General features: G+C 35.2%; 1 protein-coding gene across 7 annotated transcripts in view; it reads left to right on the top strand.

The window, feature by feature from the left end:
- The first annotated feature begins 311 nt into the window (after positions 1-311).
- fus (epithelial splicing regulatory protein fusilli) overlaps positions 312-26,420 on the top strand; it is a 544,142-nt gene continuing 518,033 nt past the window's right edge. For 3 of the 7 annotated variants that reach the window (XR_011333184.1, XM_069831352.1, XM_069831351.1), the window contains exon 1: positions 314-1,425. Coding sequence is in view for 5 of the 7 variants with exons in the window: in XM_069831352.1 (XP_069687453.1) it covers positions 1,297-1,425 (129 nt within the window). In the remaining 2 variants the exon portion in view is untranslated. Of the gene's footprint in view, positions 1,426-26,420 lie in introns of all 7 variants that reach the window. The other 4 variants (XR_011333185.1, XM_069831355.1, XM_069831353.1 and 1 more) reach the window with 2 other exon arrangements.

Raw genomic sequence — 26,420 nt, 5'->3', positions numbered from 1 at the left:
CTTAAATTTTGACTTTTCTTTTGGATTTAATGGGAATTATAGCAAGACTGATGAGAGTAGAAGATTAACATTCCTCCCCTCTTCATGAATTAAAAACCAAGTTGCAATGCGCATTGATATATTCTTAGTTATTATGCCATACTACTATTCATGAATTCCCAACATTTAAGCAAAACACGGAATCGAGTAGGCATATGTGACTGCAAGGCGAGAAAACCACATGAACGCGTGGCAGTAGTAGGTACGAGGTATATCTTTCCTACTAAGGTCTTTGAACTCACCTTTCCTACCTGCTTTACTTTCCCTGGCGGGGCGAGGGTTCGGTTTGGAGTGATGAGTTCTATCTCAGTCTTGTAACTGGGAAACGCCAAACGATCAACACACGAAAAGTTTTACATATCCGAATTTTCAAGTTTCCTGAAGAACATGTTTTCGAAAACGGTAGACGCCAATAACAGGCGTTTTAGTAAACTTACGACAGTGTTATAAATTGTACAATAAAAGCATCATCGTCCGTGTGGGAATTACGTACAAAATTTGAAAGTCTGTAACGGTAAGTAAGTAAACCGGGTGGCTGAAAAGTTATATTAGACTGAAGACTTTACGTTCGAAAAGAGATTTTTGCGTAGAAACAACCGAATACGTGGCAGTGGAGTGAAAGCATATGGTTTATGCAAAGTTTTTGATAAATATTTTGTACTTTGTAATGACTGTAGGAAGGAGCATGTCCACGAGGTACGTACGCCGTCCATATGCCGTAAGAGTGATCAGCCAGCAGAATTGAAACGCAGTTGTTTGTGCAATGTACATATCAAATCCGTCCAATACTATAATTTATTGACTTGACATTCGATACGTAAGTGAACGTAAGGAAAACTGTTTTATCAAGTGTCTCTCATACGTAAATCTAGAAATAATATATTGAAACCATCTTGACATTAAGTTATTAGCTCGTATCATCATTTTACCGACATTACAATCTCTGTGTTATTAGAAGAAGAGTTCTTGAGAATAAGGCCTAACTTTTTAATTACTGAAAGTTGTGATAAATAGTTGCAAGTAAACATTAGTTAGCAGTATTTATTTAATAGCGGTGTAAACAATTTAATTTAAACTGTACTTTTATTTCGATTTTGAAGTTCAAGAACTGATTAATTTCGGCCTATTGTACAAGTGAAGATTGTGTGATTTGTTGACATAAAATAGAAACAGTGACAAAAGTGATGAAGTGATAATTTGTAGTGAAGTGCCGGTAGTGTTTATATTCAAGTGTTACTCAGCAACAAAGCAACAATAATGATGGAAGCACCGTATCTTTGTGTATTATATGTGGCCACTGCCGGTCAGCAAGGCCCCGGCTTGGGAGCGGACGAAGAGGAGATCGTCCTTCTGGTCTACGTTCTCATAGACATGGCACAAAACAAGGTAAAGTAACATGTTTGGTTAAAACTTCATTAAAGTTTGAAATTTACTGCATGTTAAGTGAATATATTATATTTAAGAAGTATTGACAACGTCATAAAATTAAAGTACTAATGTATCAACTTACTACTAAAATGTAAGATTTATCTCACATATATGAAGCCCAAACAATTATTTAAGGTCATGTTTAAATATTATTAGTTTGATTTTATTTGCCAGTATTCATTTCCAAGACGTGATCTACTTTTGTTAGCGTAAGTTAGATAATTATTTTAAATTCAGGGAATTAAATTAACAGTATTTACTATAAAGTTAAATACACACAAAACCCGACGTTTCTTTGTTTATTTCTCATAATATAAATGCAAAATTTACATTTACATACATGTTAATATACAGAATTACGTAAAATGATTATCTCCCGTACCTCTGTTTTCAAACATTTCACTATAATCACAATCACAATTGCGATAATAATAATAATAATAATAATAATAATAATAATAATAATGGGCCATCATGTTTATAAGACATATTTCCATCGGAAATCCCTTGTTTCTATTACATTATTGGGATAAATTTCAGAGCACTGAAACCTTCCTTTCGATCTTGCTCCAAAATTCCAACCTTGTGCACACAAAATAAATTATTGGCACTGAAAAGTGCCTTTTCGTAAGCATGATAAGGCGCATTCGACAAACACAGACAAATCTGGTATTTTTAGTACTCTAAGATTATTGTTGTCAGTGAGGTATCCGTATACTGAAATTTTCCCATATGCAAATTACTCTAACTTTTTTTTTTATATAATTTAAGAAAATAATATTACTTCGTCTAATGGAAATGGTATTACAACGAAATAATTGGACCTTAAAGTTCGTTTGGTCTAGGCCTATTGGTTTGTGTTGTATGTATTTGTATTTTTTTATGTATGAATTTGATTACGGAGTTTTGAAAATTAGGGATTTTATTTTTTGTATAAACTAAATATTATTTCTATGTTTATGTCCTTGCTATTTTAAATTACGTTGTTGAACAGTATTATATTTTATTAATCTAGTACACATATGCAGCACAACGTAGGTAGTTGTATATCACGCCCACAGAATACTATCCAGAGGTTTTAATTATCTGGATACAATCATACGTAAAGCTTGGTTCCCAATATAGTAGCCGGTAGGAAGCAGCACGGTTGTGTATTACAAAATTGAATCAAGGTCACTTACCACATCCACAAAAGATGAGATAAAGATGGGTTCATTTTTTTTATTTTTGTTTTCAGGAGAATTGTTTGAACTTCCTTATGTCAATATTTGCTGGATCATTCAACCGAGATGTAATTTATTCTATAACAGATGGATTTAGTAGCTCTACAGTTACCAATAAATAAAATAATGTGTGGACGAAATCAAACTTCACTCTTTATGAAATTTAATTTCTTTTTCATGTGTTGTATTCCGTAGATTTTAATCAACATTGTAACTTTGAGATGTAGAGAAAGTAAACAATTATGATATGTAACTTAATACGCAATTGTTAAAGCAAAGTAAGCAGATAAATTTAATATAAAAGTATAAACAGTTCTGCAGTTTTTCTACGTAAGTTAAAATTGTTTTGAAAATTATTATTTTAGGCATTACATAGGAAGTGCATAACGAACTTTTCATTTCGTTAAGAAGTAGAGAGATGAAGAGAGTTATGTAACATTTATTTAGTTCAGTTAAGCGTCTTATCTAATTCCTGGAAGGCATGGTCATTATTTTGGTTTTGAGGTAACACTTTTACTTTAATTGTACTTTTTCTGCTCCTGTTTATATATTACTTACAAATGGCTTTTAGAGAACCCGGAGGTTCATTTTCGCCATCACATAAGCCTGCCATCGATCCCTGACCTGAGCAAGATTAATCCAGTCCCTACCATCATATCCCATCTCCCTCAAATCCATTTTAATATTATCCTCCCATCTGCGTCTCGGCCTCCCCAAAGGTCTTTTTCCCCTCTGGCCTCCCAACTAACATTTTATATGAATTTCTGGATTCGCCCAAACGTGCTACATGCCCTCTGCTACTGTTTATATTTCAGAAAAATATTAAGCAGCTTATATTTTCAGATAAAAGAAAAGTCATCACATTACTTCTGCTCTTTCGGGCTGCAATGCCTAATGTAGCTGAAATCTAATGTAAAATAAATAAATTTGAATTTGAAACTGATATTAAATTTGCGCACAAATCACATTTATATTAAAATAGCCAAATACCATGCTAAGCACCGATATTAGGGTAACTTCTTACTTCACGATGAAATACTCTACTGTATAATATTGTTATAGTCCTTTAAAGCTTGTGTTATTTTTGGAAACCTATAGTTCAAGTCAGTCTGATGTCCCATTGCCCTTCTTCCACATTTTCATACCTGTATTACTTGCTCCCAAGTGGTCTTTGGTCTTCCACTTCAACAGGTAGCCTTGGGTGGCTGTCCCCTTTTCTCTTCTTACCTGCCAATGAAATCTCAAAGGTTGAGTTTTAATGTCTCCTAAAATGGTAGTACATTCCATAGTCATTTTTATGTAAGTATACAGTTTTGTATTTCGTTCTTTCTTGAAATTGTTCCTGATATTTTCCAATACTTCATTTTAGTAATTGATAATTTAGGGGAAAAGCATCATTGACTTACTTTGCACTAGTGTTAATAATCTTCGAGAACCGATTTCTGATCACCTATTTTAAGATTAACACGTATATGGATAGTTGGAAACATACCGATAAAATCAGTAACTTCTTATAATCATCATCATCATAAAGGACAAAATCCTATCATCTATTCAATTCTCACAATTTTGATAATTTTTGAAACTATTTATTCACAAAGAGCAAAACTGTATTTCTTGCATACATAATCAGTGTGACACAAGAATAATTTTTTACAAGACACAGAACAAGCACAATATGGACAGGGCCAAGTTCTTTGTTAAAAATTTGTCAGATTTTTCGTGAAAAATAAATAGAATATTGTAGCCTACTTGCAGTTAAAAATGTGACAATAATTTTGTGATATTTTTTGTACGTGTAGTGTGATACGCATTCACAATCCTAATTAGAAATAATCTTATATAGGCTGCAGCATTCTATTTGCAACATTCATGGCGAGAAAAGTTATTAAAATAATAATAATAATAATAATAATAATAATAATAATAATAATAATAATAATAATAATAATAATTGTTGTTCCCCATGTAAATTCGTCTTATTCTCTCAGTTTTATGCAAAAATCCAGTCATCAATGCTAGTACTTCCAAATAATTTGTCTCCCTATTCTTTTGCAGTTAACATCTTCAAGAGTAATATAGACCTAATGTATTTCCAGGGAATGAAAAAGCACTCGTCTGCTCGTCTGCTCGTCTGTAACGAGTGAAAATTTTTAGTTGGCGAATGAAAGAAATTCTAATTTTTAAATTACGTTTCTATAGTTCTACTATGCTGACCAGTGAAACTTTTGTCTGACTAGTGAATCACCATAAAACTTTTCAAGGCCAGTGTATTTCTTTAAAATTGTACATCTTGATTACGCAACTTTTAACACTGTATCACTTCGGAATATGTATGATAAGTACTTTGTGTTAAATTTTAACGTACCTTGTTAACATGTTTCGACCTATTTTCGGTCATCTTCGGAAATGATGCCCGAAAATAGGTCGAAACATGTTAACAAGGTACGTTAAAATTTAACACAAGAAAGTACTTATCATACATATTCCGAATTTAAAATTGTTTTTAAAATGCTCATTTTTAGTTTTTATCGCAGAAATGAAGATTTTTCGTGGAAAAAGTCAATTTTCGCTACAAATTTACTATCATAAATCAGGCATATCTATATTAAAACCTGCATATAGTTCTTGGATCTCTCTTACATTTGGCTAATAAAAAATACTCCGGCCCTTCTACGTCAGGGAGATAATCTCCAGTCTCCTTCCGAAAATCGATCCTGGGTCCTGTGGATTTGTAGCAATATTTTTCGAGTTGTAAAGGACGGTTTTTGGTATATATTGCCTGTTAATTATCAATTTGTGGTTTTCTTTTATGGGAGTTTTTATATCTGAAGCCAGGAGCGCAATCTCTCGGTAGCAGAGTAAACGAAATCATTAATTCTCAATAAACTGACAGCAAGAATATCCATGTCATGCGGGCCATTGCCCTCTGAAGCTGGCTGTGTGGAGAATCGTATGCCAAAAACGAAATTCACTCGTAGAATTTTTCATTTCTTCTTTGCCGCGCTTTGCCACGTGTGCCAGGTCATTGTACGGAGGAGCTACTTGAAGACATCCTCACACAGTTAGGCCTACTCTTTCAGATTAAACGTCCATAAATTATATTTTCTAAATAAAAAAGAAAACATGTTGATTACTCTTCAACAACACATTTTACTTCAGACAGGCTACAGATAGGAGTTGTCAAATTTTATTTTATTTTAGTGTGTTTGTTTTCCCGTTCAAAAAAAAAAGCGCAATTTTATATGGTCTTGAAACTGGTACAAACTTTTTAATTTTGTTTGAAATATGTATGTAAAATATTCCGCAATAAAGGAGGAAATACCATGCATAATAAATCGCCAGTTATATAACTTAAAAGCATATGGGTGCTATTCATAAACATTTCGCAGCACGCGCTACGAGCGTACTAAGCTAGCCCCGGCTATCCACTGGTTACTAGTACAGAATTCAAATCATTCATATGAATACGAAAAACGCTGATCATCCACCGGAAGCCCGTGCTAAAAATGTCTATGAATACGGCCCTAAGAAATTACTGTTTCTAATAAATTACATTCCAGTACTCTGGGAATTAAACTTCACAAATTTAATCTCTCTATTGGCGAAATAAAAGTAAACATTACGACCACTTAATATAATAATAATGATACTTACTTACTGGCTTTTAAAGAACCCGGAGGTTCATTGCCGCTCTCACATAAGCCCGCCATTGTTTTTTTTTTCTCTGTAGGGGCATGAGCATTTATAACTACGATATCGCACCATCTACCTTTAAGTACTAAATACGATAACCTATCATTGATAAATTCGACCTTTTTTACTGCTGATTTTATTCTTTTATGAATAAAGAATCCTGATTCCTAATTGGTGATTACCGTTTCCTTCCCCATAATACAACAAATAATCTCCTATTTGTGTTATGCCATTCCCATCTAACCTAACCTCCTGTACTCCCACAGTCTATTCTATATCTAGCTAGTTCTTTTGCTACTAATGTTACCCCTCCTGTTCTACATAGACTTGTAACATTCCAAGTACCAAATCTCAAAACCTTATTCCTTTGCTGCGGTCGGGCCAGAGAATCAGTCCCATTCCGAGGCTTATTTGAAGGATTCGTAACAAGCTGTTTTTTACGGTGATGGGTTGTTAGCCCTTCGCCCAACCCCCAAGCTGGAGGACCACCCCTCATCGGCTGTCCGCGACTGCTTATTCAATATATTCGCAGCTACCCTCCATATCTGGAGGCCGTCTCCTCGATCCGCAACCTGAGGACGCGCCATGCCGTGGTGATAGGGATCCACAATACATGGATGATAATAATAATAATAATAATAATAATAATAATAATAATAATATAAAAAAACTTTCTTATGGAACTATTGCTTGCTTAATTTCTCTTTTGCTCTTATTGAAACATAGGGCATTCATTGAGGATTTCCAGCGATTTCTTCTCTTTGCTAATGCTTTAATCACAGTCTAGTATATACAGTCACGAAGCTTGAGTTATGAGGGTGCTAGGAACAATAGACTGTGCCGGTACTATTTCGCATTGTCTGTAATTAGGCGATATTAGCGATCCTAGTGGTTAGCAACTACTGTATCTATGGATGCATATTTACTACGTATTGAACTTCGTGACTGTATATACCAGACTGTGCTTTAATCGCTATCCGTGATTTTCCCACTTCAGAAGTTTCATTCTCCATGCTCTTTCCATGTCGTTTTCGGACGGCCTTTCATTCGGACCTTTCATGAATTAGTCTCTCTAGATCCTTCTGGTTTTCTCAATGTGTGACCAATCCATCTCCATTTCCTCTTTTTAATCTCAACCAAAACTGGCATTTGATTTATAATTTTTCAATATTTATGGAATTACGGCTATGGTGAATTCGTTAGTAATATCTAAAACAAAGACTCATGATTACAATACATTCATAAATAAAAGTTGTAGATATGTAATTAGTAAGATTCTTGACTAACCTCTCATTAATAAATCACACAAAGAAGACGACACGAAATGCAAGGAACTAGCTATCACGTGTATTAAAAAGAAATAAACAAGTAAGCATACAAAAGAAAGGCATATAATTAGAACTATTGCAGGAATTGCATCATCATCATCATCATCATCATCATCAAAATCATAATGAATGAGAAAAATGAACTCCCTAGCGTCAGGTCCATCATAGTAGTGAACTATTCCTCTAACCTCGATTAAGGCTGGTTCACAATAAACCGGGAACGGAAGCGATAACGAGAACGGAAATATTGTTAAAATAAATGTATTTAAATGTGACCATTCACAATAGGTAATTGTGAATGCTCACATTTAAATATATTTAACAATATTTCCGTTCTCGTTGTCGTTTCCATTCCCGGTTTATTGTGAACCAGCCTTTAGGTGCTAGACACTGCTCTCTTAATTGACTGAGCATATTAGGCATTCAATCAATGGCTTTCCCAAAACACGCTATGAAATTTGATCTCCAATTAATAGTCAATTTTGAGTGTTGTCCTATAATCATTCTTTCAACTTCGAATAACCAGCCTTTCCCTGTAATTATTTATTTTAACCGAAAATATTTCATTCCAACGAACGAATGCGCAATAGGCTTAGTTATAGGCACATTATATGAATTTCCAAAGAATTTTAATGTAGGCCTGCTCAATATATTATGAAAAATGATACCGCCATTTCATTATTTTACAGTTCTGTTATCTGAACTTTACAGGTTTGGAAAAAAAAAAGCATATTGTAAACGTCAAAGTTTTTAGTTTTACTATAACTTTCGACCCCATTTATCAAACACCAGTAATACATATTAAATTTAATAGATACTATGAAAAGTTCTTTATATACTGTCTAATATTCAGTTGTGCACATGCTATTGTCATGTAATGGTGTCATACAGGTGGGCTCTTGTTGATAAAAAGAAACAATTGTTTGAACTAATAATTCTAAGCTTCGGGCAGAATAGAAATCTGTCTGCCTGTTAGGTATAGGCCACAAGGATGACGTATTGAAACAGTAAAAAAGATATTTAATGTTGAAAGTATTATAAAATATAATATACAAGAAAACATGCGTAGAATATCTTCCATTGTACTCAGCAGTGGCATTTCCGGCTGCAAATTGAACGGACCCGGGTTTGATTGCCGGTAGAGAAGTGGAGGTGTTCGTTCTGTAGAGATTGATGTCCTGTATCTTGTATTATACCTGTATCACAGTCTAGTATATAGTCACGAAGCTCAATACGTAGGGAATATGCATCCATAGATAGTTGCTAACCACTAGGATCGCTACTATCGCCTCATCACAGACAATGCGAAATAGTACCGGCACAGTCTATTGTTCCTAGTACCCTCAGCAACTCAAGCTTCGTGACTGTATATACTAGACTGTGCCTGTATTATGGTAAGCAGTAACATTACGTCATGCTAATTATATTACCAGTGTACTCCACTGTTTTTGGACTTTTAAGCCTTGGTAAAACATTTAAACAATAAAAATATAGTTCAGTAGCAAAATGTTTAACGGGTTTTATGTAGATGATGATGATGATAATAATAATAATAATAATAATAATAATAATAGTTTGGTTCAAACTTAAAAATTCCACAGATATTTTGAGGCGATAGTTCCGAATTATCCATTATTGCTCTAGCCATGGTACCGTCAACATCAGGTATTTACGTTGAGATTCTTTCCATTTCCTTGTCTTGAGTTCTTGAAATTTTGTGCTGATAACGCCGGCAGCAAGAATTTGTTTTACCTCCCCAAATCTGCTTTCCCTCTTTTCTTACATTTCCTCTTTCTATGATTATTTAGTTGCTCAAAAGATGTGTTTGAAGAAGAAAGAGTCTATTTTCATCAGTAGAGTTTCATGGTTTTAGGTACAATTTCTTGCATATCTTATACATGATTAAAGTTTGCTGCTGTGCTTGAAGAGAATGAGTTTAACATTTTCATTTTGTTAAATGTAGACATATGAGTAATGTATTTCTGATAAAAGAAACGCATGTGTTTTATTTTGGTTCGAAAATTGCTCATGTATCTTGCATCTAGGATATAAAATTGTAAGGGACATAACTATGCTATATGTTTATGGAATAAGAGGGGAAAAAATGTCGAAGTTCACACTAATAAACTTATCAATAAGAAGATCGACCTATTTATGAAGCTGATTAAAACTCGCCAAGATAACCAAGTAACAGGAAAGCAGATTACGAAAATTGCAGCAAACTAGCAGATAACTTAAATATTTCTGCGGGTAGGAAAGAGAAGAATTAGACCTGCGTTTCTCAAACTATGGTCCGCGGACACCTGTGGTCCTCGAGGTCTGCCCTTGTGGTCCTTCAAAAAAGACAGAGGAAAAAATAAAATTCGAATGAATTGCGTATCCTACTGTAGCTTAAAATCTCAGAGTTTGGAAATGACACATGGCAATCGAATTTCACTTTTTATCCCAGTACAGACATTTTATGAAATTTATTACCCTACTCGTCTATCGACTTCCCACTCTAAAGCACTATATAGGCCTACGTGGTGTTTCTCGACATCTTTTCCCTGCACATCTGGCGCCGCGCCTGTAACCCAGCCAGGGACCACTCGAATTCATAACAGAGGACCAAAGTACCGAATCTTAATTCTATTTTAAAATATAAGTTTACTGGTATTAAAATATGCTACGAAAATGATAAATTTGCTTTCGAAGGAAACAAGAGTAAGGTGGTCCGCGGAACTGTTCTGACTTTAAGAAGTGGTCCCCACTTTAAAAAAGTTTCAGAAACGCTGAATTAGACGAAACAGAGAGAAATTTTAGAATTTGAATAACATAAAAAAAAATAAAATCTGCACGGCTAATATGACAAATTTTATTAACAGTTTTATGTAAAGAAGATACCGTCAATTAGTTCAAGCTAGGTAATTAGAATAAACTAATTTAATTATATCTATACAAGAGCTTGACTTTATTTAATATTTAAGACAAAAATATAACTAGCGGCAAAGGAAATATAAGTAAGATGTGGGAATTAAATAAAATATGAAAGTGTACATCTGATATGGGGATGTCCAATTCTAGCCCAATAAAAATATAGTGTGTCCTAGGAGGGATGTAGGCCTATAATATTTTAGGATAATGTAGTTTGGGTAAATTTTACTTGAAGCAAGTAAAGATATAGGTTTGGAAGTAAATTCCGAAAAGACGAAGTATATGATTATGTCCGGTGACGAGAATATTGTACGAAATGGAAATATAAAAATTGGAAATTTATCCTTTGAAGAGGTGGAAAAATTCAAATACCTGGGAGCAACAGTAACAAATATAAATTATACTCTGGAGGAAATTAAACGCAGAATAAATATGGGAAATGCGTGTTATTATTCGGTTGAGAAGCTTTTATCATCCAGTCTGCTGTCAAAAAATCTAAAAGTTAGAATTTATAAAACAGTTATATTATCAGTTGTTTTTTTATGGTTGTGAAACTTGGACTCTCACTTTGCGAGAGGAACATAGGTTAAATGTGTTTGAGAATAAGGTGCTTAGGTAAATTTTTGGGGCTAAGAGGGATGAAGTTACAGGAGAATGGAGAAAGTTACACAACGCAGAACTGTACGCATTGTGTTCTTCACCTGACATAATTAAGAACATTAAATCCAGACGTTTGAGATGGGCAGGGCATGTAGCACGTATGGGCAAATCCAGAAATGCATATAGAGTGTTAGTTGGGAGGCCAGAGGGAAAAAGACCTTTGGAGAAGCCGATACGTAGATGGGAAGTTAATATTAAAATGGATTTGAGGGAGATGGGATATGATGATAGATACTGGATCGATCTTGCTCAGGATAGGGACCTATGGCGGGCTTATGTGAGGGCGGCAATGAACCTCCGGGTTCCTTAAAAGCAAGTAAGTAAGTAGTTTGGGTAAAAGTAGTTCGATTTAACCCTATATATCTAAGTCCGAAGTCTAATGGTTGGGGAGAAATTAACGGGAGAAATATTGTAACTTCTTGCTATTCATTGTACTATAGGCTATATATTTCGTGGAGTTTGTGTAAATTGCAGCATACGGTACCATATCGGCACTGTACATTGTTATTGCCCGGTAGTAGCCTATCTAAAACTGTAGATTGGTGTAACTGCACTGAATCTAAGTAGACCATGGATTTTTATTAAACTTTCTTGTCTTACGGAGTCTGGCCATATGTCTCAACGTATGCTCATCATAGCGCCCGCTGGAGAATCAGTTCACATATGAAAGTATCCTAATTTCGATCTAGGACTTGACCCGAGAAAGCATACACATATTCATTAATTTATTTAGTGTTCTGCCCAAGGGTAGATCTTTCACTGCAAACCCAGTTTTCTCCAATGTTTCTTATTTTCTGTCTTCCTCTTTGTTCTAAAATTCTAAATTGTGGTTTATTTAACGACTCTCGCAACTGCCGAGGTTATATCAGCGTCGCCGGTGTGCCGGAATTTTGTCCCGCAGGAGTTTTATATGCCAGTAAATCTACTGACATGAGCCTTCCTCTTTGTTTCCTCATATGATCTATGTATCTTAATGTCGTCTATCATCTGATACCTTCTTCTACCCCAAACTCTTCTCCCGTTCACCATTCCTTCCAGTGCATCTTTCAGTAGGCAGTTTCTTCTCAGCCAGTGACCCAACGAATTCCTTTTCCTCTTCCTGATCAGTTTCAGCATCATTCTTTCTTCACCCACTCTTTCCTACACAGCTTCATTTACTATTCTGTCTGTCCACTTTACACGTTCCATTCTTCTCCATATCCACATTTCAAATGCTTCTAGTCGCTTCTCTTCACTTCGTCGTAATGTCCATGTTTCTACCCCATACAATGCCAGACTCCGTACAAAGCACTTCACTAGTCTCTTCCTTAGTTCTTTTTCCAGAGGTCTATAGATGATATTCCCAGTGACCAAACGAATTCCTTTTCCGCTTCCTGATCAGTTTCAGCATCATTCTTTCTTCGCCCACTCTTTCCAACACAGCTTCATTTCTTATTCTGTCCGTCCACTTCACATGTTCCATTCTTCTCCATATCCACATTTCATATGCTTCTCTATTCGCTTCTCTTCACTTCTTCGTAATGTCCATGTTTCTGCCCCATACAATGTCAGACTCCGTACAAAGCACTTCACTAGTCTCTTCCTTAGTTCTTTTTCCAGAGGTCCGTAGATGATATTCCTTTTTCTATTAAAAGCTTTCTTGGCCATTGCTATCCTCTTTTTGACTTCCTGGCTGAAGCTCATGTCACTGCTTATAGTAACGGGTGTTTAAATAGAAGTGTGACGCATTTTCACAGCAGGTAGTATTGGCCAAGACAAAACAAAAAGTTTCCATGGACATGCATCTGGAAACAAATATCTGTGCAGATATGGTCATTCTTTATTGTGGTCTATTATCGACAAAGTTTAAAACAAGATTAGACCACAGTCTAGTACATACAGTCACGAAGCTCAATACGTAGGCAATATGCATCCAATGACAGTTGAACTTTAGTTGCTAGCCACTAGGATCGCTACTGTCGCACAGTCTATTGTTCCTAGTATTCTCAGTTGCTAACCGCTTGGAGTATTGTATCGGAGAAATGCAAAAAATCACCTCAAGCTTCGTGACTGTATGTACTAGACTGTGATTAGACCAGTCTAGTATATACAGTCACGAAGCTCAATACGTAGTAAATATGCATTCATAGATAGTTGCTAACCACTAGGTTCGCTAATATCACCTCATTACAGACAATACGAAATAGTACCGGCACAATCAGTTGTTCCTAGCACCCTCAAAACTCAAGCTTCGTGACTGTATATACTAGACTGTTATTAGACTATGTGATTCTCTGTCTCTAAGACGTAGAGCTGAAGGGTGTAACAATGCGTGATAACCAATAGAGAACCTCCTGTAGTGACTAATCAACAGACAGATGATAATTGGCCACAGTACAAAATAGTCCATATCTAAACATGTATACATTTCTTTCCAGAAACGTTCATGATCAACTACCTGATATGAAAATATGTCATAACTTTTATTTAACATTCTGTATACACCTACGTACTCATCTTGAAGTACATCACCATCATCATCATCATCATCTTCATCTTTTAAGAAATCCTTTAGATCTGTTCAGTTTCTTGAAGCAGGACTATCAAAATTATTTGAACTATCTTTTCTTTAGCGTTCCATTATTTTCCCATCCGACATCTGTATTCGGTTAGGTTAGTCGAGCAGAATAACTGTAACAACCTCAACGAATAAGATACCCTTCCCACCTTTTTCTCCCTCTGAAGACGAAGATAGAGTGGATCGTTGTTTAAAGGTTGTGAATTCCTCATTAATATTAACAGGAATGGAAGAAATCCAAGCTATACCTCTACTTAACAACGCAACATTGCTTCTCTCTTTTGCATCTGTGTGTAGTTTATCGCGTAATACGGCTTCTTCTGTTTCTATAGCCTACTTCATATGTTTATTAATCTAAAGATATTTGAGTTTTACTTGATATCTTCATCGTTTTTCTGTTATGTATCGGATTGTTAACAACTCATTTCTGTTGACCTTCGTCCTACAGACTTGTTTTATCATTTGTTTTGGCAGTTCTCATTATGTGATGATACCGTATCAGTGGACATCTTTTCCCGGTATCTTATAAAACTTCACGAATATCATTTATGCTGTTTCAGTACGTAGACTATATTGAATTTCTTTCAGTCCAGCATTCAAAGACAGACATTAATATTGATAGGCTACTTAAGATCATTGGCGTGACAGCCTATGAAGGGCTCAAGTCGACCAACCGACTACAGGTCTCTTGTACACATACCTCAGAAGAGGTGAACGATCATCCGACAAGTACTGGGGTAATATGTGGTCAGCACGATGATCTCTTCCCTCCTCTTCAGCCGTAATATCTGTCTTACGAAACCGGATTTCAATACTTACTTTAGGTACCCAAATTCGTCACAATGCTGCTTGTGCACCGGTTCCATACACTGCACTGGCTGAAATTTAGTGTGATAATTTCTTCCCTCATGAAGACTAGAGCTCATTTCATACGGTTAATGCAAGGCATGACGTCTTAGACCACTTAGCAGCGTTGAAAGACAGTAAGGAAGCTTAACTTTTTAGAATTGGATTTTTTAAGTAAGTGTAAGATAAAGGTATTCCTATCCTTATTTTTGAATTTCCGATTTGTAAAAAATGAAGTTTAATTCAATGGTAAAGGTAAAGTTATCCATAAAAGCGCGTATGGGGGCATTAAGCTAGCTCCATACTTTTATGGTCTCGGTATTGGAATGAGGTGGTGTGGTCAAAATTACGCTCCGATCGCCTCCATGTTTCCATCACGTTGGCGACATTGTATACTTGGTTGTCATCGTAACGGCACATTTCTACGGCTCCACACTAATTCTCACATAATATTCATTGTTGGAAATTACATTAATAATTTCTTTACTTCAAAATTTTCATCCAATTACATTTAGAGCATTGCTTCCTTGTTCATGACGGACTATGAAATAATAGTTACGTTTATGTAATTTATTCTTGTGTGTGAGGTGATAACATGACATGATACGTAACAGTGACGACTGTTGTCACGTGATTCGATACACGTAACCATGACGATAGTTATACTGCCATATATTATATGCCATTTCTAGCAGGCATAGAAATATAATCCTATAGTCTGATCCTTTTGACAAAATCACTAGAAAATTATACCAAGAGTGATACGAAAGTTACCTTATTTACAATATTATGTTAAAACACGACAGTTCTGTATAGTTTTTACGGTCGGTTAACTAAACAACTCTTCCTTTAAGGAATTAACATTTTTATTCAATTTAATTTAAAATGGGCGCTTTAAAGACATTGGAAAATGGTCAGGTGAGCGCTTATGGTAGGGCTATACACTCGAAGGCTAGATGGAAATTCATCGAGTCATGATGTAAGAATGGTCAGGTATACATTTAATTTGGGTAAGTGAAGGTTACTCGAGAGACGGTGGCCATAGGTTTAGTTCACACGAAGAGAGACCTCGTGTATGTTTCTTTGTATGCAGTAGCTAGTCTATTCAACCCAGCTTTTCTAAAGCTATAGTGCAGTGATCGGCATTCCTTCCAAGGGTACAAGGTTGAGATACGAATACTTCGGTGGGTTTGTGATAAAGGAATGACTACAAAACCGGACAAGTGACTCAGTCCTTCTAGGATAGATTATCTCGTATGGAGATGCCACGCTTCAGTAAAAATGATATAGTGTTTTCGGGAGTGTAATGCCATCATTCTAACCTGTGTTTTACTACAGGGTTGCCAGATTTTAGATCTACCAAGGAGGTACATCTTTTTTTCCGTCGTATACAGTACTTACGTTTAGTCTTATAGGAAGGATGATGTGAGTGTGGGCAGATTTGAAATTTTCATGATTGTACAAAAGAAAAGAGAGAGAGAGAGAGAGAGAGAGAGAGAGAGAGAGAATAAAAAACCATCCCTTACATGCAGTTGAAGGAACTAATATGAATGTAGAAATTGCAATTTCAATTTAAAAAAATATTCTAGGTACAAGTTTCCAAGTATAAAACAATAAGTGCTGTAAGTTACATAGCGTTTCCCTGACATCTTTCTGAAGGCCTTGTGGCAATACCAGTCTAGTATATACAGTCACGAAGCTCAATACGTAGTAAATATGCTTCCATAGATAGTTGCTAACCGCTAGGATCGCTAATATCGCCTCATTACAGACAATGCGAAATAGTACCGGCACAGTCTTTTGTTCCTAGCACCCTCACAACTCAAGCTTCGTGACTGTATATATTAGGCTGTGGCAATATGTTACGACATATTATTGACTTACTAATCACTTAATAGTAATTTGTCTCGTAGATTTCCCCAGCTGATTATTATTAATTGTAAAGCACAAATTCCAAATCGGGACATCTGGCAACCCTGGTCTTACACTCTCGTAACGTAGCTGGATGACTGATTGTGAGCTTACGCGATTGTCATAAACATTCCTACGCATTGCATGGCTATCAATAACTTTCTCCGTAGGCTACTCTACGCTTTTCAGGACACCATGCCAAGATATCATAAGTTTTCAATTATGTATTATTTCCATGAAATATCGACAGTGGTGCCAATTTTTTGAGAAAAGTAACTACATCTAGGGGATTATAAGATCATAATAGGAAGGAAATTTTCATTTATGATCATTGATTGACACTTGTATATGGGGTTATTTATTGGACTTTGGAGGAAACTCTTACTTATGGCTTTTAAGGAACCCGGAGGTTCATTGCCGCCCTCACATAAGCCCACCATAGGTCCCTATCCTGAGCAAGATTAATCCAGTCCCTACCATCATATCCCACCTCCCTCAAATCCATTTTAATATTATCCTCCCATCTACGTCTCGGCCTCTCCAAAGGTCTTATTCCCTCCGGCCTTCCAACTAACACTCGTTTATGCATTTCTGGATTCGCCCATACGTGCTACATGCCCTGCCCATCTCAAAAGTCTGGATTTAATGTTCCTAATTATGTCGGGTGAAGAATGCGTGCAGTTCTGCGTTGTGTAACTTTCTCCACCCTCCTGTAACTTCATCCCTCTTAGTCCCAAATATTTTCCTATGAACCTTATTCTCAAACACCCTTAATCTTTGTTCCTCTCTCAAAGTGAGAGTCCAAGTTTCACAACCATACAGAACAACCGGTAATATAACTGTTTTATAAATTCTAACTTTCAGATTTTTTAACAGCAGACTAAAGACAAAAGCTTCTCAACCGAATGATGACACGCATTTTCCATGTTTATTCTGCGTTTAATTTCCTCCTTAGTGTCATTTATATTTGTTACTGTTACTCCAAGATATTTGAATTTTTCAACCTCTTCGAAGGATAAATCTCCAATTTTTATAGCTCCATTTCGTGCAATATTCTGGTCACGAGACATAATCATATACTTTGTCTTTTCGGAATTTACTTCCAAACCAATTGCTGTACTTGCTTCAAATATAATTTCCGTGTTTTCTGGAGGAAACTCTAGAGTATTTTAAAAATGAAAATAGATTTATTTTATCGCCACATCTAATAATAAAATTACTTGGATTGTCTTGTGAGTTTACGAAAAGAAAACTCTTTAGCATGCCCGCCCGAGTCCATACGATAAGGGCCTATACACGCAAAGACTTATCGGACACTTATCTGTACAGACTTACCTCAGGGAGGTAGGCCTATGTCTGAATTGGATGATTGTCCATACATGCACAAACTTACTTCCTAGAAGTAGTTCACAAAGAAGTCCTAAGAGATCGTCAAAATCAGTAACTCCCTTTGGAGAAATGTGATGACTCGAGAAATATTATCCCTTCATGGTTCTGCGTTCATAGAAATGGATAAAAATAATTTCTCGATTCTGTACTTTCATAGCTTACTGCCATTTCGCTACTGAGAACTGCTTAAAATGTCGACCACTTGCTCGCAGTATAGTTTATTTCTATGCTGTATAGTCGGAAAAATGTAAATAGCCACAGAAATCTGGAGACTTACCTCAAGACCAAAAGTCTTAATACTTTCCGTCCATATAGCCCTACTACAGGCAACTCTGCATGTATGGGGTCCTATAGATCACGTGAAAAGTGCTTACCAGGTGAAGCCCTCATTTTTCCATCCAGTCTATTCTTATTTTTTAGTTGGTTTATTTTACGACGCTTTATCAACTGCTATTTATCTAGCGCCTGACTTATACGAACTGTATAAATATTTCCGTTGTGAAAGACGAATGGAAGAAAATATAATGAATGATTTATATATACTGGCTGCACATCGTAGTGTCAAACGAAAATTACAACTTAAACAAGTAAATGAATATTAAGGTTTAAAATAAACTAGAGTGGTTGAATCTTGCACTAAAACTAGACGTAAGGACAGGATAAGACAACATAAATCAAATAATTAAATTATATTACGTATAATTTATTTAGCATTATTTCAATCTATATTTATGTATGGTATTATAGGTTGGGGTAGAACTTAATTGTTGTTTAAACATTTCAAAGTTTTCGACATTAAACAAATTTATTATTTTATTTTATTAAAATATTTTCATAAAAATCTGAATAACTTTGAAAGGTATATACATAAATATAGAACTAAAAATATGAATTCTCTGCGTTTGTGTGAACCAAAATGTAAAACCATGCAGCTTTTTATCACAGCATGAGTCAGGGACACAGATTATTAAACAAATTTTATTCCAATATAATTTTAACCACGAATCCTTTCCAAATTAATAATAAAAAAATTGTATTGGATTTATGATTTGTTTTAAACATATTGAACACTTTTTAATTTCTAGTCACTCTCAATTTTAATTTTATTTTTGTCTATATTGGAATCCCCTCTTGAGCACAAGTCTTACTCATTCAGGAGTGGGCTACTTTATCTTACATTGTAGGCCTATTAACGTGTATTCATTTCAAACTTACTAGCAATAAAATAAATAAATAAATAAATAAATAAATAAGTACTAGCAATAAAATAAATAAATAAATAAGTAAATAAGTAAATAAGTAAATAAATAAATAAGTAAATAAATAAATAAATAAATAAATAAATAAATTAATTAATTAATTAATTAATTAATTACTTTTGCACTTGTATTAATTGTAGATCTGACTGAGTGTAAGAGAAGACCTTAAGATCTTAACTCTGCCAGGTAAATTAAACTAAATTATTATTATTATTATTATTATTATTATTATTATTATTATTATTATTGTTATTAAACGAAATATGAATAATGGTCCTAAATATGAACAGCATTAGGAAAATTTTGGAATGCATAGCTCAATTTCAAATTCTGTGTCTAGTGGAAAAAGACTCAACAAGGGGTTATTGTGGATAATGTAGGTGCGAAATTTTTGTAAAATCAACTGGCTTATAAAAGCATGTTCAGACTAAAGATAAAAGAAAATATGTGAAGTACCATCTTTGCCCATATCGAAATTAGAAAAATTCTAATGCGAAAAGCAGTTATTTGCCTCTTTATTAGTTGGAGTCAGAATAGGAATTTTTATTGCTGAACACTATTCTTTTGTGTCGTGTGACAATTACAATATTTTAAAGTTACTTTATGCCCCTTTTCTTTTGTGTATCTTCTGCAGTTTTAAATTTGTATTGCTGGGGAGAGATTCAGGGTTATAGGCATAGCGAAGGCAGGGTATTTATGGAGATCGCGAAAATCACGACATTAATAGATAAACAATAGATTTTTACTAATCTTTACAGAATTAAGTGATTCTGATTAATAATATGTGGATAAAACAATCGCAACAAAAAGAAAAATAGAGTTCTAATAGCGAAATATGAATACATTCGCGAATTATTACTATTGCGTCGTTTTATTGCGAATTTCATATTCTGAGTTTTTTTTCGGATTTTTTAATCACTTGAATTTGTTATATATCCAAGTGGCCTACATTACATGGTATTCCAGGTGTTCTGAGTACGTTAGTGAACTCAAAAGATGAGGAATTCAACATTTCAATAATAATTTAAAAGTGTTAATTTGAGGGCTGCAAGTTTTCTTCTTTTTTAATGAGTGTGTGTTAAATACAGTCTCAATCCAACAAATATTGTCTATTGGCCATACCGCACCTTTACCAGAATCCGAAGAATCTTTAATGTTAATTATTTGGAAAGTAATATTCATGCTGTGTTAATACTCCAATTCCAAAATAATAGTATTTTCCAAAATTTCCATTAATCTCCGCCAAGGTATACAAATCAATATCCAACGATCTCCACAGACACCAATATTAAAAAACACAAATGATAAAATTAATCTCCATAAATACCTTCCCCTGGGCATAGCCTACACAGAAACATTCACCCATTGAATAATGGCAACATTATGGCTTATTGTTTCGTATTGTATAATACGAATTACAATTAAAAAAAACTTGATGAAATGACGCAACACTGTTAACAAGGAAAACTTGAGGGATTTTAGCTTGAAAATGGAGACTTTGAAAGAGCTTTTAGCAATTTTTCGTATAACAGTTGGCAACGCTGAACAGTGACGACTTTTCAACAGTAGTATGCCGCACCTATACGCTACACGATTTCAGTGGTGTAAATTTTAATCGAAAGAAAATGTCTCGACATTCATTGTGGAGCACCTTCCTTTCAACTTTCCAACAGTAACTGAGGCCATGACTCATTTAATTCTTACTGGCTCGTAGATTGTCGCACCGTTAGTCCAATATCGCAAACACTAATATAAAGTGGAATTTGTTACAGGTTTTCTCCGGGTATTTCCTCTTCCTTGTACCGTAGTCATGTGATACGGAATGAGGGATTGTTCGAGTTCTCCTAGTAAAAAATATTTCCTCATAAGTGTATGGGACCGGTGTCGATCTTATGGCTGAGGTATCACCGTGCTTACCCCGTACGGGTTGGAGGATCTTCCAACTCCGCTAAGCTTCCGACTTATGGCTTATGGCCCTTTATGGGCTCTCGCGCCATGGATTTAATTCAATTACTATTTTCTTGACATGGGTATATCCAACAATGTTTCATAATTCACAATTAGGCCTATTATTCTCAATTAATATTTGAGGAGAAAAATTTGCTCCGGCGCCGGGGATCGAACCCGGGTTCTTGGTTCTACGTACTTGGCAGTTGACTTGAAATATAAACGTCAACGTATATGTCTAACTTGGAGTCAGGCCACAAAAGGGAAATAACACTGTAGGAGAAGAGTTCGATCCGGTGCTGTGGATTGAATTCGGCGTAGCTCAGTGGTCAGAGCGCTTGGTACGTAGAACAAGGATCCGGTTCGATTCCCGGCTCCGGAGCGAATTTTTCTCCTCAAATATTAATTGTCACTATAACAGATATTATTCTGTTGGACCAATTAATAACATCTTTAGTAAATTTGTCTAGCTAGCAGTGCAAGTTTCTGTACAGATTTCTGTGCACTTTACTGCGGAATCCCGGCCACTAGTCACTCAGCTGAGTGCTCTCCTTGTATAATGGCAGTTGACTTAAAATATAAACGTCAACGTATATGCCCAACTTGGAGTCAGGCCACAAAAGGGAAATAATACTGTAGGAGAAGAGTTCTATCCGGTGCTGTGGATTGAATTCGGCGTAGCTCAGTGGTCAGAGCGCTTGGTACCGTACGTAGAACCAAGTACCCGGGTTCGATCCCCGGCGCCGGAGCGATTTTTCTCCTCAAATATTGTCACTATAACGGATATTATTCTGTTGGACCAATTAATAACATCTTTAGTAAACTATTGTTCTCAAGCCTGAGAAATGGCACCGAAGCTTGTATCTTCGGATATGGCACAATAAGATGCATTATAATTCGTAGCTTGTATGAAAACAGTCTCTCGTCTTTCTTACAGTTACACGGCTTGATGTGTTCCGTCTCATATTTACAGTAGACAGTTTTCGTGATAGACTCGGACATTGTTTGACTGTGAATGGTTCTCATTTTGAACACCTGTGGTAAAATTTGGTTAGTCATAGTGTTTTGTTTACTTTTATGACCTAATAAACATGATTTTACATACTTATTTGTCTCAAGTTTGAAGTCCTCGAAACAAGTTTAATAAGTATTTAAAAGATATAAAACGGGTGAATGGGTAAAATTTCTACATATTCTTAAATAAAATTTAATGGAGATTTGGAATATGTAAATTTTAATATAGAGTGCCACCTAAAAAAATAAAGTTTACTGTCACACTCTGTATTCTTGAACAACTAACTTTTTAGGAACACTGGTATCACGTTGTATGCTTTATCTCCAACAGCTTTTGTATAAAACATTTTTTTGTAAAATTAAAATTTAAGAAGTTGTTAGCAAGATTCCATACTGTATAGTGGTTTACACACACTGGTAACTAGTGATAGGAACTTCGGAAATGCAGTTACATGACAATGAGATACCCGTATTTCGGGAAATCCTGAGCTCTTAATGAGGGTTGAGGGATTATCCTTCAGTGGAGTTTCAGCAGGTAAAACAGAGTATCGGTTTTTTTTTCTAATATTCTGTTCAAACCGAACTCAGTCATAGGATGAAAATAATATACAGAATGGAGAAGTATTTGCGATTTACGTGTTGCTATTTAATATACAGGGACATCATTTTATTTTTACTTCAATTTTTATTGTACCTGAGTTTTTGAATGTACTTCACTTCCACCCTTTCTACTAATGAAGTTCAACCGTCCTCCACATAGATCCGAGACCGCATCTTACGATCATAGTAAACAGTACGTTTCAAAAATATGTTCGCATTTTCCAGTGACGAAAGAGCTTTCAATATTGAATCATTTTCGCACAGGTACTGTCGTCCATTTGCCTACGTCGTCCCGGTTTCCCCCACCAGCTTTTATTCGCCAGCTAGTGGCTGCGCTGTCTTAGGTATTTCCTGAGAACATTAATTTCTGTTAGGAATTTGACGTCTGCGTAATATTACACAAATGTTTAGAATAACTTAAAAGGGCCTCGTTAAGTAATTAACTGTCATGTGATTTCCTCCCTTTCTACGACCCTACGACATAACCACTTGGACGGACAGTAGATAGTATGTCTGAGTAATTTTATCTTTTTGGATCGGACAGAACTGAAGATTGAATTTACAGTACGTAAGGTACTCTTTTATAGAGTAGGTACAGAATTATTTCAACATGAGTTACTAGTACGAAGGACGAAACTGGTAATTGGGATTAGGTACAGTAGTCTATAGTGCGTTAATATGCACATTAGAACTGAAGCCTGTATCGAAATGAACGGCCACCATTTAAAAAAAAAATGTGTTTAAATATCCATATTATGATTATTTTTCAATTTAACTTCATTCTCTATATTATACGTTTATGTGCTGTAGACAATATAATATACACTGCATAATGAATACGTCCGAATGGATAGCTCAGTCCGTGAGTAAAAACACTCATTGTTAATACTGTACTGTATTTTGATTAAACAGAAACCTAATGAAAATGATCAAACTCAAAAGCGCGATATTTCCTAGTTTACCTAAATGGATGAACTACTTTTCTTCCCTCCTATACCTAGTAAAGTGATTTGTTTGTATATTACGCCAGTATAATCGAACTCCAGTCGTGGAAGGGGGTAACAAACGGCGTTGATCCAACGGTATAGCCAGGTTAATATTAAAAATGTTAGTAAAAATAAAATGATGTCCCAGTATTTAGGCGTAGGCCTACTGCCGAATGACTAGACCGTTGGCTTTCCAGTTTGGTAAATCAGGTTCCAATCCCGTTCGATCCAAGTGAAATTTATGATGGACAAAGATGGTGTTCAGAGTTATGTTTTGGCGGTGTACTTCTGTTTCCCCTGCCGGAATTCCAGCATTGGTCCATTAATCATCAGTTCATCACGCTGGGCGTTGTGGACTACTTCCTATGGTGCATCAAAGGCAACGCTACTGCGGGAAAAAGTTCACAATACAAAGATTCTTGGAGGGATGCTTGGGTGAATGACGTAATTATAGCTCGCGCAAGGAACGATTACCGAAAATCATGGTCTGTATTGACGCGTGTAGGCACGCCGAGGGGGTGAGAGGTACGGGCCGACGGAAATACTGTCTCTTCCAAGAAGTGGAACAGATGAGGACATCGCTGTGGAAATAAAGAACGTAGAAAGAGAAAAATTCGAAGCTAATTAAATGCGCAACATATGTTTACGAATGAAATAATACCGTGCGATACAAGACACTTATTCACATGCAATGGAACAAACTAAAGTCGTAATGTAACTTTCACTACGCAAGACTGGTTCTATCGATGTCATTTCTCTTCCGACTGTACTCCTGAATATCATTCTAGTTATCTCGTGACCTTTCCTGTCGCCCGCTCTTCCTTATCGAATTGTTTCATTCGCATTCCTTCTGTCGGTATTCCCTGCTTGCTAGACCTGTAATATTTATTACATGAAATATTTAAGTATTATGTAAATGAGGAACTAAAATGTAAATATAAATATGTCTGTTGTAAAAGATAATTGGATGAATATAGCAGCAGGGACGATTTATATACACTCGTTTATTATAGAGTTAAGAGAGAGAATTTCAAATTTAGCAAGTAAAGATGTTTGAATGTTTAAAATAAATGCGATAGGCTGAAAACTTGCACTAAAACCAGAAGTAAGTGTAAGTTAAACCAACATAAGTTGAATAGTTATAGGACTGTCATAAAGTTATATATATATATATATATATATATATATATATATATATATATACATGACTTAGTCCTTTACACTCGACAAAATATAGACAATTACTCATTAATAGCCAATATACATGATCATGAAATTAGAAATAGTGAACAAATTAATATTCCATACTGTAGATTACATAAAACAAGTACACGTTTTTCTGTCATGGGGATGAAATTATATAATAAGCTTCCCAATCAATATTATAAGTTACCAACCAATAGTTTCAAAGCTAGATTTTATAATTGGCTTTTAATTAATCCTTTCTACTCTGTAGATGAGTTTCTTAACATAAATTCACACGAAATTGTTTTTTTAATAAATAAAGTTATTTCCATTTAGTTACAAATATTACATTAAGAGTGAAGTGTTTTAATTAATTTTAGAGTTTCAAAATGCTTTGTGTTTTCATTATAATTAAACTTTACTGTTTTCAATTATATGTGTATTCTCAAATGTATGTTTTTTTTCCCCTCCCTTGTGACAAAGCCTATCACTGTATGCTTAATGGCTTAATAAATTGAATTGAATTGAAAGAAACTTTGTTATTAAATTGTATAGGCCTATTTGTTGTGTATAATCACTATTTGTGCATATATCAGTTTTAATTATTAAGTTTATGTACTTTTGAACTATTAATAAATAATAATAATAATAATAATAATAATAATAATAATAATAATAATAAATAATGATAAACTCCAGAACACGGACTGCAACCTTCCCCCCTGCCACCAACGCACCTACCTTGCAACTTGCAACCCCGATGATGATCCGACGTGTAGCACATGAAAAATGCGTGGCGTCGGGCACTGAAAAGTGCCTTTTCGAAAACATGATGATGCGCATTTGACAAATGCTGACTCTGCTCTGCAGGTGCAGTCCGTGTTCTAAAATTTTCCCAATAATAATAATAATAATAATAATAATAATAATAATATCATCGCTTTAATATTGCAGAACTCGCGATTGCAAATAAATCGAATGATAGCACAGGTCTTTAGTTGCGCTTGATGCCGAGATGTTACTGAGAGAAGCCGCGAGGCACGGCTAATTTTCCTACGGAACTTCGTCGCCCTCCTGCGCATAGAGCAGGGAGGTGGTAACATTGCGCGTGATCACACAAGTTACATTGGTTTATAGCCTAACTACTAATAATGTCAGAATTGGGCTGTGACTCATAGTATTTCTACAGAAGCATTTGGAATTCTGCCAATTTTTTTTTGTTTCACCACGGATCCCGGAAAGGATGCCTGTACTCGTTGCGGCGAAAGACGTATTCTATGTCTAAAAATTAATAGAATTGGGTAATGTTAATGCTCGTAATTAGAGTCTGAACACTACGAGATCTTTAATAAATTATTTATTGCGTTCGTAAGTTAATTTTCAGAACTTCCTTTGAGATGTTTTACATTGTGCGGATCTCTTCTTTGCTGTGAACGGAT

Source organism: Periplaneta americana, chromosome 7 (assembly GCF_040183065.1).
Source record: "Periplaneta americana isolate PAMFEO1 chromosome 7, P.americana_PAMFEO1_priV1, whole genome shotgun sequence".
Taxonomy (NCBI): domain Eukaryota; kingdom Metazoa; phylum Arthropoda; class Insecta; order Blattodea; family Blattidae; genus Periplaneta; species Periplaneta americana.
The sequence above is the reverse complement of the archived record's forward strand: the minus strand, read 5'-3'. Positions and strand labels throughout refer to the sequence as shown.